Source organism: Nomascus leucogenys, chromosome X (genome assembly GCF_006542625.1).
Source record: "Nomascus leucogenys isolate Asia chromosome X, Asia_NLE_v1, whole genome shotgun sequence".
NCBI classification, from domain to species: domain Eukaryota; kingdom Metazoa; phylum Chordata; class Mammalia; order Primates; family Hylobatidae; genus Nomascus; species Nomascus leucogenys.
In genome coordinates, this window is record NC_044406.1 from 73,073,312 (window position 1) to 73,087,730 (window position 14,419).

General features: G+C 32.3%; 1 protein-coding gene across 2 annotated transcripts in view; it reads left to right on the top strand.

Annotated features, from left to right (window-relative positions):
• The first annotated feature begins 4,935 nt into the window (after positions 1 to 4,935).
• Positions 4,936 to 14,419, top strand: part of CYLC1 (cylicin 1) — a 39,853-nt gene continuing 30,369 nt past the window's right edge. Inside the window, exon 1 of one of the 2 annotated variants that reach the window (XM_004092460.2) lies at positions 4,936 to 5,000. In XM_004092460.2, coding sequence (XP_004092508.2) covers positions 4,987 to 5,000 — 14 coding nt within the window. In that variant the 5' untranslated portion in view covers positions 4,936 to 4,986. Of the gene's footprint in view, positions 5,004 to 14,419 lie in introns of both variants that reach the window. The other variant, XM_003269011.3, reaches the window with a different exon arrangement.

The following is a 14,419-nucleotide window of genomic DNA, read 5'->3' on the forward strand; positions in this document are numbered from 1 at the left end:
CCCTTTTCTTTATATTTTTATCTGGAATAATCTGATTGGAATCTGTGTATTACTTCTTCTTCAATGTTTGGTAGAATTCAACAATAAAGCCATTAATTGTTGGGCTTTTCTTTGATGGGAGACTTTTTATTACGTATTTGATCTCATTACTAGTTTTTGGTGTGTTCTGGCTTTATATTTCTGTAGTATCAGTTTTGATGTCTGCTTCTCCATTTCTACACTTATTTATTCGCATCTTTAATATTTGTTCTTTGTTAGTCTACCTGAAGGGTTGTTTGTCTACCTTTTCACCAAACTAACTCACAGTTTTCTTGACATTTTGCATTGTTTTCCCAGTCTATATATCTTCTATGTCTGCTCTGATCATTATTACATATTTTATTCTGCTAACAATGAGCTCAATTTGTTTTCTTTCTTTCTCTATAACTTTGAGAAATGACATCAAGTGTTTATATATTTCTCCTTTTTGATGTAGGCATTTTTTACTATAAACTTTTCTCTTAAAACTGCATTCATGACCTTTGTAAGTTTTATTGCGTTGTGTTACCATTTTTGTTGGCCTCAAGACATTTTTTAGTTTGCCTTTTAATTTGTTCATTGACCTATTGGCTATTCAGAAGTATATTGTTTAATTTTCATGTATTTGTGAATATTCCAAAATTCCACCTGTTACTAGTTTCTGGATTCATACAATTGTGGTTCAAATAGATTAACTTGCTAAGACATGGCTTGTAGGCTAGCAAAAGATGTATCCTGGTAAATGTTCTCTGTGTGCTTGAAAAGAATATGTATTCTATGATGTTAGCTGAAATGTTCTGTATATGTCTGTTAAGTTCATTTGGTCTAGAGTGTTGTTCAAATCCAGTGTTTCCTTACTAATTTTATGTTTGGATGATAGTTCCATAATTGAAAATGGTGTATTGAAGTCCCCTACTATTATTGTTTTGCAATATGTATGTCCCTTCATATCCTTTAATATTCACTTTATATATGTAGGTGTTCCACTGTTGGATAATTTTATATATATATGTATATATATATACATGTATATAGATATATATATACACATATATACACGTATATATATACATATATATTTGTATTATATTGATGAATTGACCTTTTTATCATGACATAATGCCTTTCACTTTTTGACTTAAATTTTATTCTGTCTGACATAAGTATTACTATCTCTACTCTCTTTTGGTTTCCATTTGTGTAGAATATCTATTTACACCCTTCACTTCCAGTCTTTTGGTGTCTTTAAAAGCAAAGTAAGTCTCTTGTAGACAAAATATAGTTTATTCTTGTTATTGTTTATTCATTCAATAACTCTAATGGGATAATGTAATCTATTTACACTCAAGGAAATTATTAATAGGTAAAAACGACAGCCATTCGTTGTTTTCTGGTTGTTTTTAAATGCTTTCTTCCTCTTTTGCTGTCTTTTGTGGCTTGATGCTTTCCTGTAATAGGACTATAATCTTTTCTATTTTTCTTTTGTACATCAAGTATATATTTTTGGGTTTTGGTCACCATGAAGTATACATATAATATTTTACACTAATATTGATTTATTTCAAGCTGATAGCCACTTAATTTAATGTATACAACTCTACACTTTAACTTTCCTCCTCGTTTTATGTGTTTAATGCTAGAATTAACATTATTTGCATCATTTACATCATTTTGTAATATGTGTTTTCTGACAAATTAGTTTAGCTATAGTTTTTATTAATAATTTTGTTCTTTAGTAACCATACAAGGGATTATTCTACAAATAGCCATTACAGTCCTAGAATATTATAAATATGATGGTGTATTACTTATACTATTGAGTTTTGTGCTTTTATGTTTTATGTTATTAGTTAGCAGCCTTTTGTTTCCGTTTCAAATTTGTTTTAGCAATTTCTGTATGTCAGGCGTCATGGTGATTAATTCCCTTACGTTTTGTTTGCCTGGGAAATATTTTATTTCTCTCTCTTGTATACTTGGTTGGCATTTTTTTTCTTTAGCATTTTAAATACATAATCCCACTCATTCATTATTTTAAAAAATATCTTTTTTGACACTTTTTTCTTTTTTTAACTTCTTAAAGGCTTACTAGGCATAGGTTGGCTTTTGATTATGCCCAATAATTTCCATAATCTTTCTCCATACTTTCGTATTGTTTTTTGTTCTTCTGACTAATTTCACATGTTATCTTTATGATGATTATTTTTATTTTTTGGTTTGAGCTTTTTTTTTTTTTTTTTTTTTTTTTTTTTTTTTTTTTTTTTTTTTTTTTTTTTTTTTTTTTTTTTTTTTTTTTTTTTTTTTTTTTTTTTTTTTTTTTTTTTTTTTTTTTTTTTTTTTTTTTTTTTTTTTTTTTTTTTTTTTTTTTTTTTTTTTTTTTTTTTTTTTTTTTTTTTTTTTTTTTTTTTTTTTTTTTTTTTTTTTTTTTTTTTTTTTTTTTTTTTTTTTTTTTTTTTATTATTTATTCAGCTTGTTTGAGGTGGGTGTTGAAGCTTTCTGTTTAAACTTTAATAAATATTAAGCTCAGTAGAAATACATGCTTGAGATTTTCTTCCATTCCTGGGTAGCATTTGTGGGTGTGCTTTGAGGCCACTTGGAGCACAATTTAAATCTTCAGGTATGGCACAACTAGTGCATCACTTTCGTAAAAATTTGCTGTGCTGGTTGTCTGCCTTTCTGGGTGGGGCCCCAGATAGGGTTTGAGGATGGACCTGGAGGCTGGCCATCTAGGGATTCAAGCCAGGTAGCACTTCTCACTTCTTCTGGCAGTGATCAGCTTGGCTGCTTGGTTTTGTGGGTGGGATGTTGCTAGCTAGTACTGTTATTCAGAAAAGAATCCTTTCTGACACTTTTTTCTTTTACTTCTTAAATTCCTACTAGGCACAGGCTGTCTCTTAATGGTGTCCCATAATTCCCATAGACTTTCTCCATTATTTTTTATTCGTTTTTCTTTTTGTTCTTCTGATTTAGTAATATCAAATGTTATCATTGTGCTGATTAATTCTTACTTCAGCTTGATTGAGCACCACTGCTAGCTGGTACACTGAGCTACCACCCAAATCTGTTCACTGGTTTCCTGGGGCTCTGTTTCCTTTCTTCATTTCTACCTGATCCCAAGTGGTCTACTTATGCATTTTCCCTCTATATCCCTGTTTCCCATAAGGTGGAAACTGAGTAGGCCTCCTGTCTCACAATGCCAGGGAAGCTGGATGTCAACTTCCCTGGTCATCTTTTCCCACTGAAGATATCATAAACCTTGGGGAATCCTCTCTGTGTGGTGCTGTGCCAACCTGGGGCTGTTTGAGGGGTGATATGCTCAGAGTGAAACTGTTTCTGCTACCATTTCAATGCAGATTTTCATTCTGTTCCATTGAGCATGCAGTTGACTCAGGATAATTCCCACATTTTGAGGTTTTAACCAAGTTGTTCTTTTAAATTTTATTTTCTATAGTTGCTAGTTGATATTTCTGTGGTGGAGTGAAGCCTGGGACCACCTATTTTGGCATCTTGCTGATGTAACTCTACTTATAGAAATTTTTAAATGCAAAATATATGCAGAAAAATTACGTATAATTATTAGCATTTTTATGTGTTTACATCAATTTTTACAACAAATTTATTTGCTTTATATGATATATATCAAACTGCGTGAATAGTTTTATGTTCCATTTTTTCAAGTAAATGTTAAGTATATGATGATGAGCAAAATGAACATGATTCCTACTGTCATGAAAATATAGTGATTTACTGAAACCATTCCCTAGCTTTGAACATTCAGAGTATTTCTAGATTTTAATATTTGTGCAGAACTGTAATGAATGCCTTTGTGCTAAATATTAATTTACTTAGGAATGAATTTACTCTGACAGAGGAGTGAAATTACATTTTTATGGCTTTTAACTCATAGTTAATATTCCTTTCAAATACATAATAGTGGTTCATTTTTACTTAGAAATTAAATGGCTTTATATTACTTTCCTTAAGACAATGCTATTTGACTAGCTTGTGAAATAGTTTGTTCAATGAAAAAGTTATGAGATATACTGCTTTGCACTGCTCAGGTAAGAATTATCCTGGTGTCTTGGATCACATTTTTTTCACTAAAAATAAAATATAGTTATTATATAAGAAATATAAACTTTCAAAAATGAAATAAAAATTCAGTAAGTGGTGAAAAATAAGAACTAATGAATTGCTTTTTCTCCTGTGGCTAGAAATATGGTCACTGTTATCTAAAACACATATGGGCAATTTTACCTGTATACATTCCTACCTGCCCAGAAAGGTTTTTTATCTATAATGAATAATTCACATTTATGGATTTTATATACCAAGTAGCTGTTTATAACTTGTTCTAACACAACTCTGTACATAATAAGAGTTGTTTTAAGCTTTGGGTGAAAAGTTTTTTTCAGATTTGTCAATAGTAGTTTAATAGTTTACTTTTGCTGAATTTACATATCCAAGAATAAGACATCTTCAAGTTATTTTATGGAAATATCACTATAAATGTACAAAAAGGTTGTAGAGGAGAAAAGCCTAAAAGTGAAGAAAATGTAGTAAGCTACCACTGCTCTTTTTAGAGGAAAATTTATATTCTTCTATTTTCCTTTCAGCACATATATCTCTTTTACACACACCAATATACACACATAAACACATCTTTGTGTACACATGCACATTCAAAGCTAGTATTAAAATAGGCTGATATGAAATAATTAAATATTTAATCAACCAAACAGGTAGATTCAATTAATGAATACTGACTAATTCAGTTCAAGCTTTAAAAAGTTGAGTGTGAACACATCCACAATTTAAGAATAGGTTTCAAAAACACCTGTGTACTTTAAAATATGACTACTCTGTCCCCTTTAAATTTCTTTTATTTACAATCCCTTTATGACGTCATCACTCAACATCACCAGTTTCAACTTACTATGCTCAAGTCCAGGCAACATACAGGCAGGGGAAATGTCTCTTCCAAGGTTGTAAGTCCTCTTTTTAATATTTTTCAGTATTTTAAATAACCAATTATGCTCAATTTGGTTACAAACGTATATGTTTAACTGTAAAGAATGTTTCTTTCATAGTCATTTTATTTATAAATTAGAATTTGTATTTTAAACAGAGATATGAAATTTTCAATAATATCTTAGATGTGTTGCTTTGAAATTTCATTAGTGCAGTCTTGTTTACAAAATACCTGCGAATCTTGACTGATCTCTCTGAGTCTCAGTTTCTTATAACTACATCTTGTTTTAGGAATCATGGAAAGAATAAACTTATGTGAAAGCACATTAAAATGTAAAGCAGGATACAGTGTGATAAGACTTTGTATGCTAGTTTGGTAAACTTAATTGTATGTGTAGGCAAAATTAGACCGTTCTATTTTTCTGATAAATACATTATTATGTCCAAGAAAGTGTAGTAAGTTTATTTTTTAAAGACATCATTAAGTAGAAGATAAAGTATTATTCATATGGAATTAAACAGTTTTCTGAAGCCTTTAGTTGTTGTAGTGTTGTTTTTTATTTTAAAAGTCAATCTCTTCTTAAAGAATATTTCTGAAAGTAATTTAAAAATTAAGATAATGTAAGCCATGCTAACTTACATCTACCAGATAATATCCCATATATATTAAATTGAACTATATGAGATTGCTTATATTAAACTATTTTGACCTACAAAAATGGAAATTTCTTATGGTATAACCTAATATAAAACACTTGTAAAGTCTATGAAAAAAATACAATTAATGTGGAATAAAAATATGGGGTATATGACCAGGCAATTTATAGGAAAAAGTCTTAATTGCCAGTAAACATTAAAAAGTGCACAAATTCAAAATAAAAAGAAAATTTAGAAAATATTTCACTCAGAAATTCAAATTTTGGAGAATTATTCCATAGAAAGGAATTGCAGAGATTTCCCCTCTTTAAATGATACATGTCTGTAACACTCATATTTTTTTCTATTAGTGTGTATTACTTTTAGAAAATGAAAATTCAGTAAGTTTGAAAGAAAGAAAAAGAGTGGGCCGGGCGCTGTGGCTCACGCCTGTAATCCCAGCACTTTGGGAGGTCGAGGCGGGTGGATCACGAGGTCAGGAAATCGAGACCATCCTGGCAAACACGGTGAAACCCCGTCTGTACTAAAAATACAAAAAAATCAGCCAGGCGTGGTGGCAGGCGCCTGTAGTCCCAGCTACTCGGGAGGCTGAGGCAGGAGAGTGGCGTGAACCTGGGGGGCGGAGCTTGCAGTGAGCGGAGATCGCGCCACTACACTCCAGCCTGGGCGACAGAGAGAGACTCCGTCTCAAAAAAAAAAAAAAGAAAAAAGAAAAAAGAAAAGAAAAAGAGTGATTTGATCTAGAAATTAAAATTGAGCTCCCCAAAGTGAGCTTCTCAAATCACTAGCGCTTTTACAAAGACATTTCTAATTTGATGCTGCCTACATCTGATCTTCCCTCTTAGATCACAAAGACCTTAGGTTTATGTCACCATAAGGCATTATCTCTTTGAAACTCACTGTCATCAGCAACACCCTCTATATCCTCCTCTGACTCCTATCTGAATAACTCTGTCCTCTTGCTGTATCTGAAACCCAACTCTCTCTCAAATTCATTGCTTTTCCTGCAGCCTTCAAGAAGGGGTGATGTTTTCCTTCCTACATCCTCTCCTACCACTGAACCCAAAAATGCAATAGATGTCCGCTTTATTCCTCAATGCTATTTCCAGGTCATTCTCCTTTCTTACTTCCAAAAATAGCCAATTTTGAATCTCATGTCATCAACTTATATCACCTGTGACCTTTCCTCGTTGTATTCATCACCTGACTCCTAGTACTCTACTTCATTTTGCGATGATTTTCCGTCTGGCTGTCACTTTCTCCAAAAGTACCTTTGTCTTAATTCCTAGTAATTTTACTATTACATGACCAATCTCATATCTAACATTTTAATTATTTGACTTTCTCTTCTCCAGTTATTTTCTCTTACATCCTACTTTAGTGGTTTACTACTGCACATATCCCTCCAAAATCTCAAATTCAAACATTTCACTCTCCAACTGATACCTCAGGTACCTCTAATAACCCCATTCCAACACTTCTACCTCTAAGACTGATCATTGATTCTACTACCTTTTCCCTGTTCCTTACTAATGACCTTTCTGTGGCTTTTCTTCTGTTGCCCACCATAAATCTTTACCTATCTTAGATTTTTACAGGCTCATGGTGAATTAGCACAAATATTTCCTTGCATACATCCTCAGTTCCCTTTACCCCACTCTCCTTTTTGACATCTTTGCTGAAAAAAAACACTTAATTTTTAATAAATTTAAACCTCTAATTATGCCACACACCTTTGCAAGATAAATGTGCATGAGAAAAAAATGTGTAACTATAATAATTATCTTCAATTTAAATATAAAATGACTAACTTCAAACGGGCCATTAATGCTACCTGGCAATTACATATCTCCACCAGAAAATATAGTAGTCTGTGTTCATCTTTACCCCAATACCCCGCCTTCAGTCCTGTTAGAGCAGATGCTTTCTTCTTTCTGCATTTAACTCCTCTAACTGGGCGTACTAGTTTCCTAAGGCTACTGTAAGAAACTACCAGAAACTGATTGGCTAAAACCATCATATATTGTCTCACGGTTCTGGAGACTACAAGTCCAAAATCAAGGTGTCAGCAGGATTGGTTTACTCTAGAGGTTCTAAGGGAGACTCTGTTCCGTGCCTCTCTCTCCTAGTCTGACAGTTCCTGGTATTGTGTGGCTTGTAGGTGCATTACACCAATATCTGCCTTTATCATCACATGACATCCACTTTTTGTCTATGTCTGCTTCTCCCTTTGTTCTTATAAGAAAAATATTTCATTTTCTTATAAGAACACTAGTCACTTAGATTAGGGCACAACTTAATTCAGTATGATCTCATCTTTATTTGATTACATCTGCAAAGATCCAATTCCAAATAGAGTAATATTCACAAGTACCAGATGTTAGAACTTGAATATAAATTTGGGGGACATAATTCGACTCATAACACAGGATTGGAGTTTCTTCACTATTTATGCATATAGCTTTTTTGTTAACTCATATTCTTCCATATCATCATTTTTTCTTAACTCTTTGTAGATTTTGTCCCATCAGTGTTCAAAAAAAGTAGTAACTCCTACCACTTAAAAATCCCTTTTCCACTTAAAAAATCCCTTTTCCTTCACAGCCTCTTCCAGCTCACACCCCATTTTCTGTCAGCTTTATATAGAAAAACTTCCCAAAAGAATTATTCACATTAGTTATCTCCACTTCCTTTTCTCCAATTAACAATCTCTTTTTAAACTACATTTTAATTGAAAAATTGAATGCATATATATGGTGGATAATTCAAAAAGAACAAAAGGAGAGTTGGCAAAATTCACTCTCCTATACTAGATTCCCAGACCCATTACTGGAGATAATCACTATTACTAGTTTCTTTTCTCTCCCAAACTTATTTCAGATTTTTGTCCTTACCATTCCATGGAATGGCTTTCATATTTACAATTCCACTAGCAGCACTTGATACAACTGAACCCCTTCATGAAATATTCTTCTCTTGGTTATCATGTCACTCTGCTTCCTTGGTTTCCCATCTATCATATTATCTATTCCTTCTCAGCTTCCGTTGCTGGTTTCTCTTCATCTCTTCAATCTTTAAATGTTGAATAGCCCAAAAACTTAGACTTTGGATCTCTTTTTTTCTTATCTGCACACATTTAATATACAATATCATCCATTCCAATGATTTTATATGCCATCTAAATGCTGATGAATTCTAAATTTATATCTCTGTTCCAGACCACACCTCTAATTTTCAGATTTATATGTACAACTAATTTATTGACAATTCCACTTAGATGTGTAATAGATATCTCAAACTGAATATGTGCAAAGCAAAATTCTTGTTTTATACCTCTTCTAAAGCTGCTCATCCATAAGTATTCTGCATCTCAGAAATCGGCACTACTATTCACTCAGTTGTTTAAGCAAACAAACATGCATACACACACACACACACACACACACCAACATACCTTTGGCATCATCCTCGATTGCCCTCTTTCTCTAGCAGTGAACATCCAGTACATCACCAAATCCTATAGGGCTTACCTTTAAAATATATCTAGAATTAATCTCAACATCAGTTCTGCCGCCAACTCTAAACCATTTTGATCTCTTATTTAGATTATTGCAAAAACCTCTGTGCGTGTTACCTTGATTAGTTTCATATTGCCTCTGTAACAAATTACCGTATACTTTGTGGATTAAAATGATAGAAATTTAATCTTACATTTCTGGAAGGCATAAGTACAAAATGAGTCATTCAGAGCTAAAATCAAGTTATTGGAAGGGCTGATTCTTTCTGAAGGTATCAGACGCTATTATATTCCTTGCCTTTTTTAGCTTCTTGTGGCTGCTAGCATTTCTTGGTTTTTGGCTGCATCATTCTAATCTCTGCAATGTTGTCATATTGCATTTCTTCTGTAATCAATTCTTCTTTTACCTATTTCTTATATGCACAATTGTAATAACACTTAGGACCCACCTGGATAATCTAAGATTTCAATCGCACCTGCAAATTGTCGTTTGCCATGTACGATAAGATTCAAAACTTCCAGGGATTAGAAAATTGATATCTTTAGGGTATATTATTCAGCCTACCACAGTCTGTCTTGAACCCCAAATATTCATGTCTACACCACATGCAAATACAGCCACTCAAAACTAAACTAACCTACAAAACTATCACCTCATTTCAGTATTAACTCAAGTCCAATATCATATCCAAATATCATCAGCTCTAAAGTCCCAGTTGCTATAGTGTAAATCATCTAAATCAGGTATAGTGAGATTCTGTATGTGTTCCATCCTGGGGTGAAATTACCCTATATCTGTAGAACTGTAAAATTAAAAAACACATTTTCTGCTCCAAAAATACAATGATTGAACATGGATAGAATAACAATCATAGACATTTTAACTCTATAAAATGGGAAAATAAAAGAAAAATGGAATCATTGGCCTCAAGCAATTTCTAAGTCAAACTGAGTAAACTCTGTTAGATATCAATGTCTGTGAAAAATCTACTGCGGCTTGAGATTCCACTACCTTGGCCCATGGCTCCACCCCTGGGCTTTCAGCTCTATCCTTAGAGTTCGCCATCATTTTTCTTAAAGGATAGCACGTGTTCGCAACTGAGTCGCTCTGCCAGCCTGATTCCTGCCTGTATAGATTTGTCTGTTTAATTCTTTCATCCTTCCTCTCTCTGTCCATTTTCATCCCAAACTCTCAGTGTTTCTGCTGGTATAACATACTCAGAAACTCATGCTTCTCTTGTGTATATTATGAGGATTCCAGCCATTAAAAGAAAGGTTCCTCCACAGATGTTTATACAGAAAATACTTTTATACATTTAGTCTATATTCCTGGGTTTTGCTGAGATGGTTGATCAGATCCATAAGTCACATGCTTTATCTTCCAGCACTAGCAAAATATTGTCCAGCCCCACTCAGCATTCTCTCTGGAGAACACTTACCTGACAGTGAACCTTAATTTATCATCTTTTAAAATCTGCATAAAGTGAGAATTTCCCAAATAATTAAGTCCTGGTGATTGTTTGCATAGCAATTCTTTCCTTAATTATATTTATTTTCCTTCTCATTTTACTATAGGCAGCAAGAAGAAACTGCATTATACATTCAATGCTTTCCTTGAAAATCTCCTCAACTGAATATCCAAGTTCACTACTTATGTTCTTCACATAACTGTAGAACACAGTTCAGCTGTTTCTGCCACTATACAGCTGGAATTATCTTTTCCCCAGTCTTCAATAACATGTTTTTCACTACCTCCTGAGTTCTCACCAGCAACAACTTTAAAATCCATATTTCATCAAGTCCTTTTATGATGATTTACATATTCTCAAAGATGATTTAGGCTTTCTTCTACAATATTCCTCACTTTCTCTGAGTTCTCAGCAACAAAGTCTGCAACATCCATATTTTCTAGCAGTTTCATTCAAGGCAATCAAGGCTTTTTCTATCACACTCCTCAAAATGATTTTAACCTCTTCCCAATGCCCAGTTCCAAAACCATTTCTACATCTTTAAATATATGTTACAGCAACAACCACTCCTGGTACCAACATTTGTATTAATTTTCTATTGTTGTTGTGGAAAATTGTCACAAACATAGTAGCCCAAACAACATAGTTTTACAGTTCTGGAGGTCAGAAATCTAAAATCTATTTCACTGGGCTAAAATCAAGGTGTTAACAAGGCTGGTGTCTTCTAAACTCTGAGCGGAAAATCTATTTTTTTTTTTTTTGCCATTTTTAGCTTTCAGTGGCTACTCATAATTTTTGACTAGCCCCCATTCTTCCTCCTTCAAAGTACACCACTCCAATCTCTGCTTTCTTAATCACTTTGCCTTCTCCTCCTCTGACCCTCTTTTCTTCCTCTTAAATAATTTTGGTGATTACATTTTGTGCCCTCTTGAGCAATCGAGAATAACCTTCCAGTATCAAGATTCTCAACTTAACCATTTATGCAAAGTCCCTTTTGTCATATAAGATAACATGCACAGGTCCTAGAAATTAAAATATGGATATTTTTGTTATTCAGCCTTCAACAATACTTTAATTGTTGAATGAATAATTTAGAGAAAACTACAGCATAATTTCTTGTCCATGTTTGAGGATTAAATTCATTTGATTATCAGGAAATAAAGTTTAAAGAAAAGTGATGAATTAAACATAAGTGGTGCAAAAACAATAAGACAAGAAGAAAGTTATGTTTATAAATAGTAGATTTGACGTAGAGAGTGTATAAACTGAAAAGGAATAAAAGATTTTAAGAGCAGGATTTCACTCCAGATCAAATCAAGCAAATATAATTATTCAACCATATTAAAAAATTGCATATTTGAAAGTTTATTATGAACACTGAAACACTATAAAAGCACAATGAAAATATTACCTATTATTCATATTGTTGTCATAACCTTACTGTTTCTCTAAAGAATCTTTGTCATGATGTTCAAAGAAATGTGTATTTTCTTATATTTATTTATTTATTTATTTATTTATTTTCTATTTCCATTATCAGAGAAGGAAAACCTGGTACAGTTTGTAATAACTAGATAACGGGAGCTCAATATATCACTATATTTCATTATGGTTATAGATTTTATGCCCAGTTTAATAAATATGTGTCTACTCTGCTATCATTAAGATATTCTCCTCTGTTACCTCTTAGAACTTTTATTATTTTACAGTTCAGCTTTAGGTCTTCAGTCTGTCTGAGACTGATTCTGGTACTTATTGTGAAATAGTGGTCAAGAATCACACTTTTTCCCTTGTAGATACTTAATCGATTAAAATCATTTATTGAAAACACCATTTTTCCCCAGTGCATGAAAACTTTGGTATAATTTGTGTGACTGTATTTATATAGGTCTCTTATTTAGCTTTCCATTCCACTTCATTAGTTACTTGTCTTTGTATCTATATTCCATTATCTTAATTACTGTCACTTTTAAATAACTTGGTATATTAATATGTGGCATTATATATCTTTCACGTTATTTTGCTTCCAAATTTTCTTGTATATTCTTGAATCCTTTATTTCCATATAAAATGTAGAATCACTAGATAGTAATCACAAAAACATTTAAAAATTATTGGGATTGCATTGAATTAATACTTGAATTTGAAAATAATTGCTATATTTTGTATTACTGAGCCTTTCACACTCTAACATGGTATATATTTCTATTTGTGTATTTTTTTAAATTTTATCATAACATTAGTTTCTACTATTCAGTATAAAGCTACTATAAATATATAATTTTATATTTATTTCTAGGTATTTTCTATTTTTTATTTTATTTCATAAATGGTATTATTAAAATATTTTCTAAATGTTTTCTCACTGGTATATAGAAAGGTAATTATAGTTTATCTTTTTGTTAACTTTTGAAGCTCAGGAGTACATGTGCACATTTGGTATATAGGTAAACTTGTGTCATGGGGGTTCACTGTACAGATTATTTAATCACTCAGGTATTAAGCCTGGTACCCATTAGTTATTTTTTACGATCCTCTCCTTCCTCCCACCCTCCACCCTCTGATAGACCCCAATGTGTGTTGTTGCACTCTATGTGTCCATGTGTTCTCATCATTCAGTTTCCATTTATAAGTAAGAAGTGGCGGTGTTTGGTTTTCTGTTCCTGCTCTAGTATGCTGAGGATAATAGCTTCCAACTCTATCCATAGCCCTGCAAAGGACATGATCTCGTTCATTTTTATGGCTGCATAGTATTCCATAGTGGATATGTACATTTTTTTAATGCAGTCTACCGTTGTTGGGCATTTGGGTTCATTTCATGTCTTTGCTATTGTGAGTAGTGTTGCAATGAACATAGGCGTGCATTTATCTTTATAATAGAATGATTTATATTCCTTTGGGTATATACCCAGTGATGCAGTGATGGGATTGCTGGGTCAAATTGTATTTCTTCCTCTAGGTCTTTAAGGAATTGCCACATTTTCTTTCACAATGGTCGAACTAATTTATACTCCCACCAGCAGTGTATAAGCATTCTTTTTCTCCACAACCTTGACAGCATCTGTTATTTTCTGAATTTTTAGTAATAGCCAAAAGCTCAACATCACAGATCAGTAGAGAAATGCAAATCAAAACCACAATGAGATACAATCTCAACCAGTCAGAATGTCTATTATTACATTTTATCTTTGTCTCTAATATCTTACTAAATTCACTCATTAATTTTAATAGTGCCCCTATAGATATTTTGAACGTTCTATGTAAACAGTCATGCTGCCTTTAAATAATGATAGTTTTATTTCTTCTTTTTCTCTTCTTATGATTTTAACTTATTTTTTACTTGCCTTATCTTTCTTCTTATCGCACTAAAATTTCCATTACCATGTTAAATTAAAATTATACTAGTGAATATCGTTTTCTTGTTTCTGAGGTGAGGGAAAACTTTCCAACTTTTCACTATAGAGTAATACATTTGTTGTAGGTTTTCTGTAGGTTCCCTTTATTAGATTAAGGGAGTTCTTGTCTATTCCTTGTTTGCTAAAGATTTATCATAAATAAGTGTTAGATATTATCAAATATTTTTTTCTACATGTTGAGATGATCATATAATTTTTTTCTTCTTTATGCTAAAAATTTATTATAGTGTTAGATATTATCAAATTTTTTTCTACATGTTGAGATGATCGTATAGTTTTTTTCTTCTTTACTGTCTTAATGTAGTCAATTTCATATGTTAAACCAACCTGAAATAATCTCCACTTCATCATGATATAATATCCTTTCTATGTAT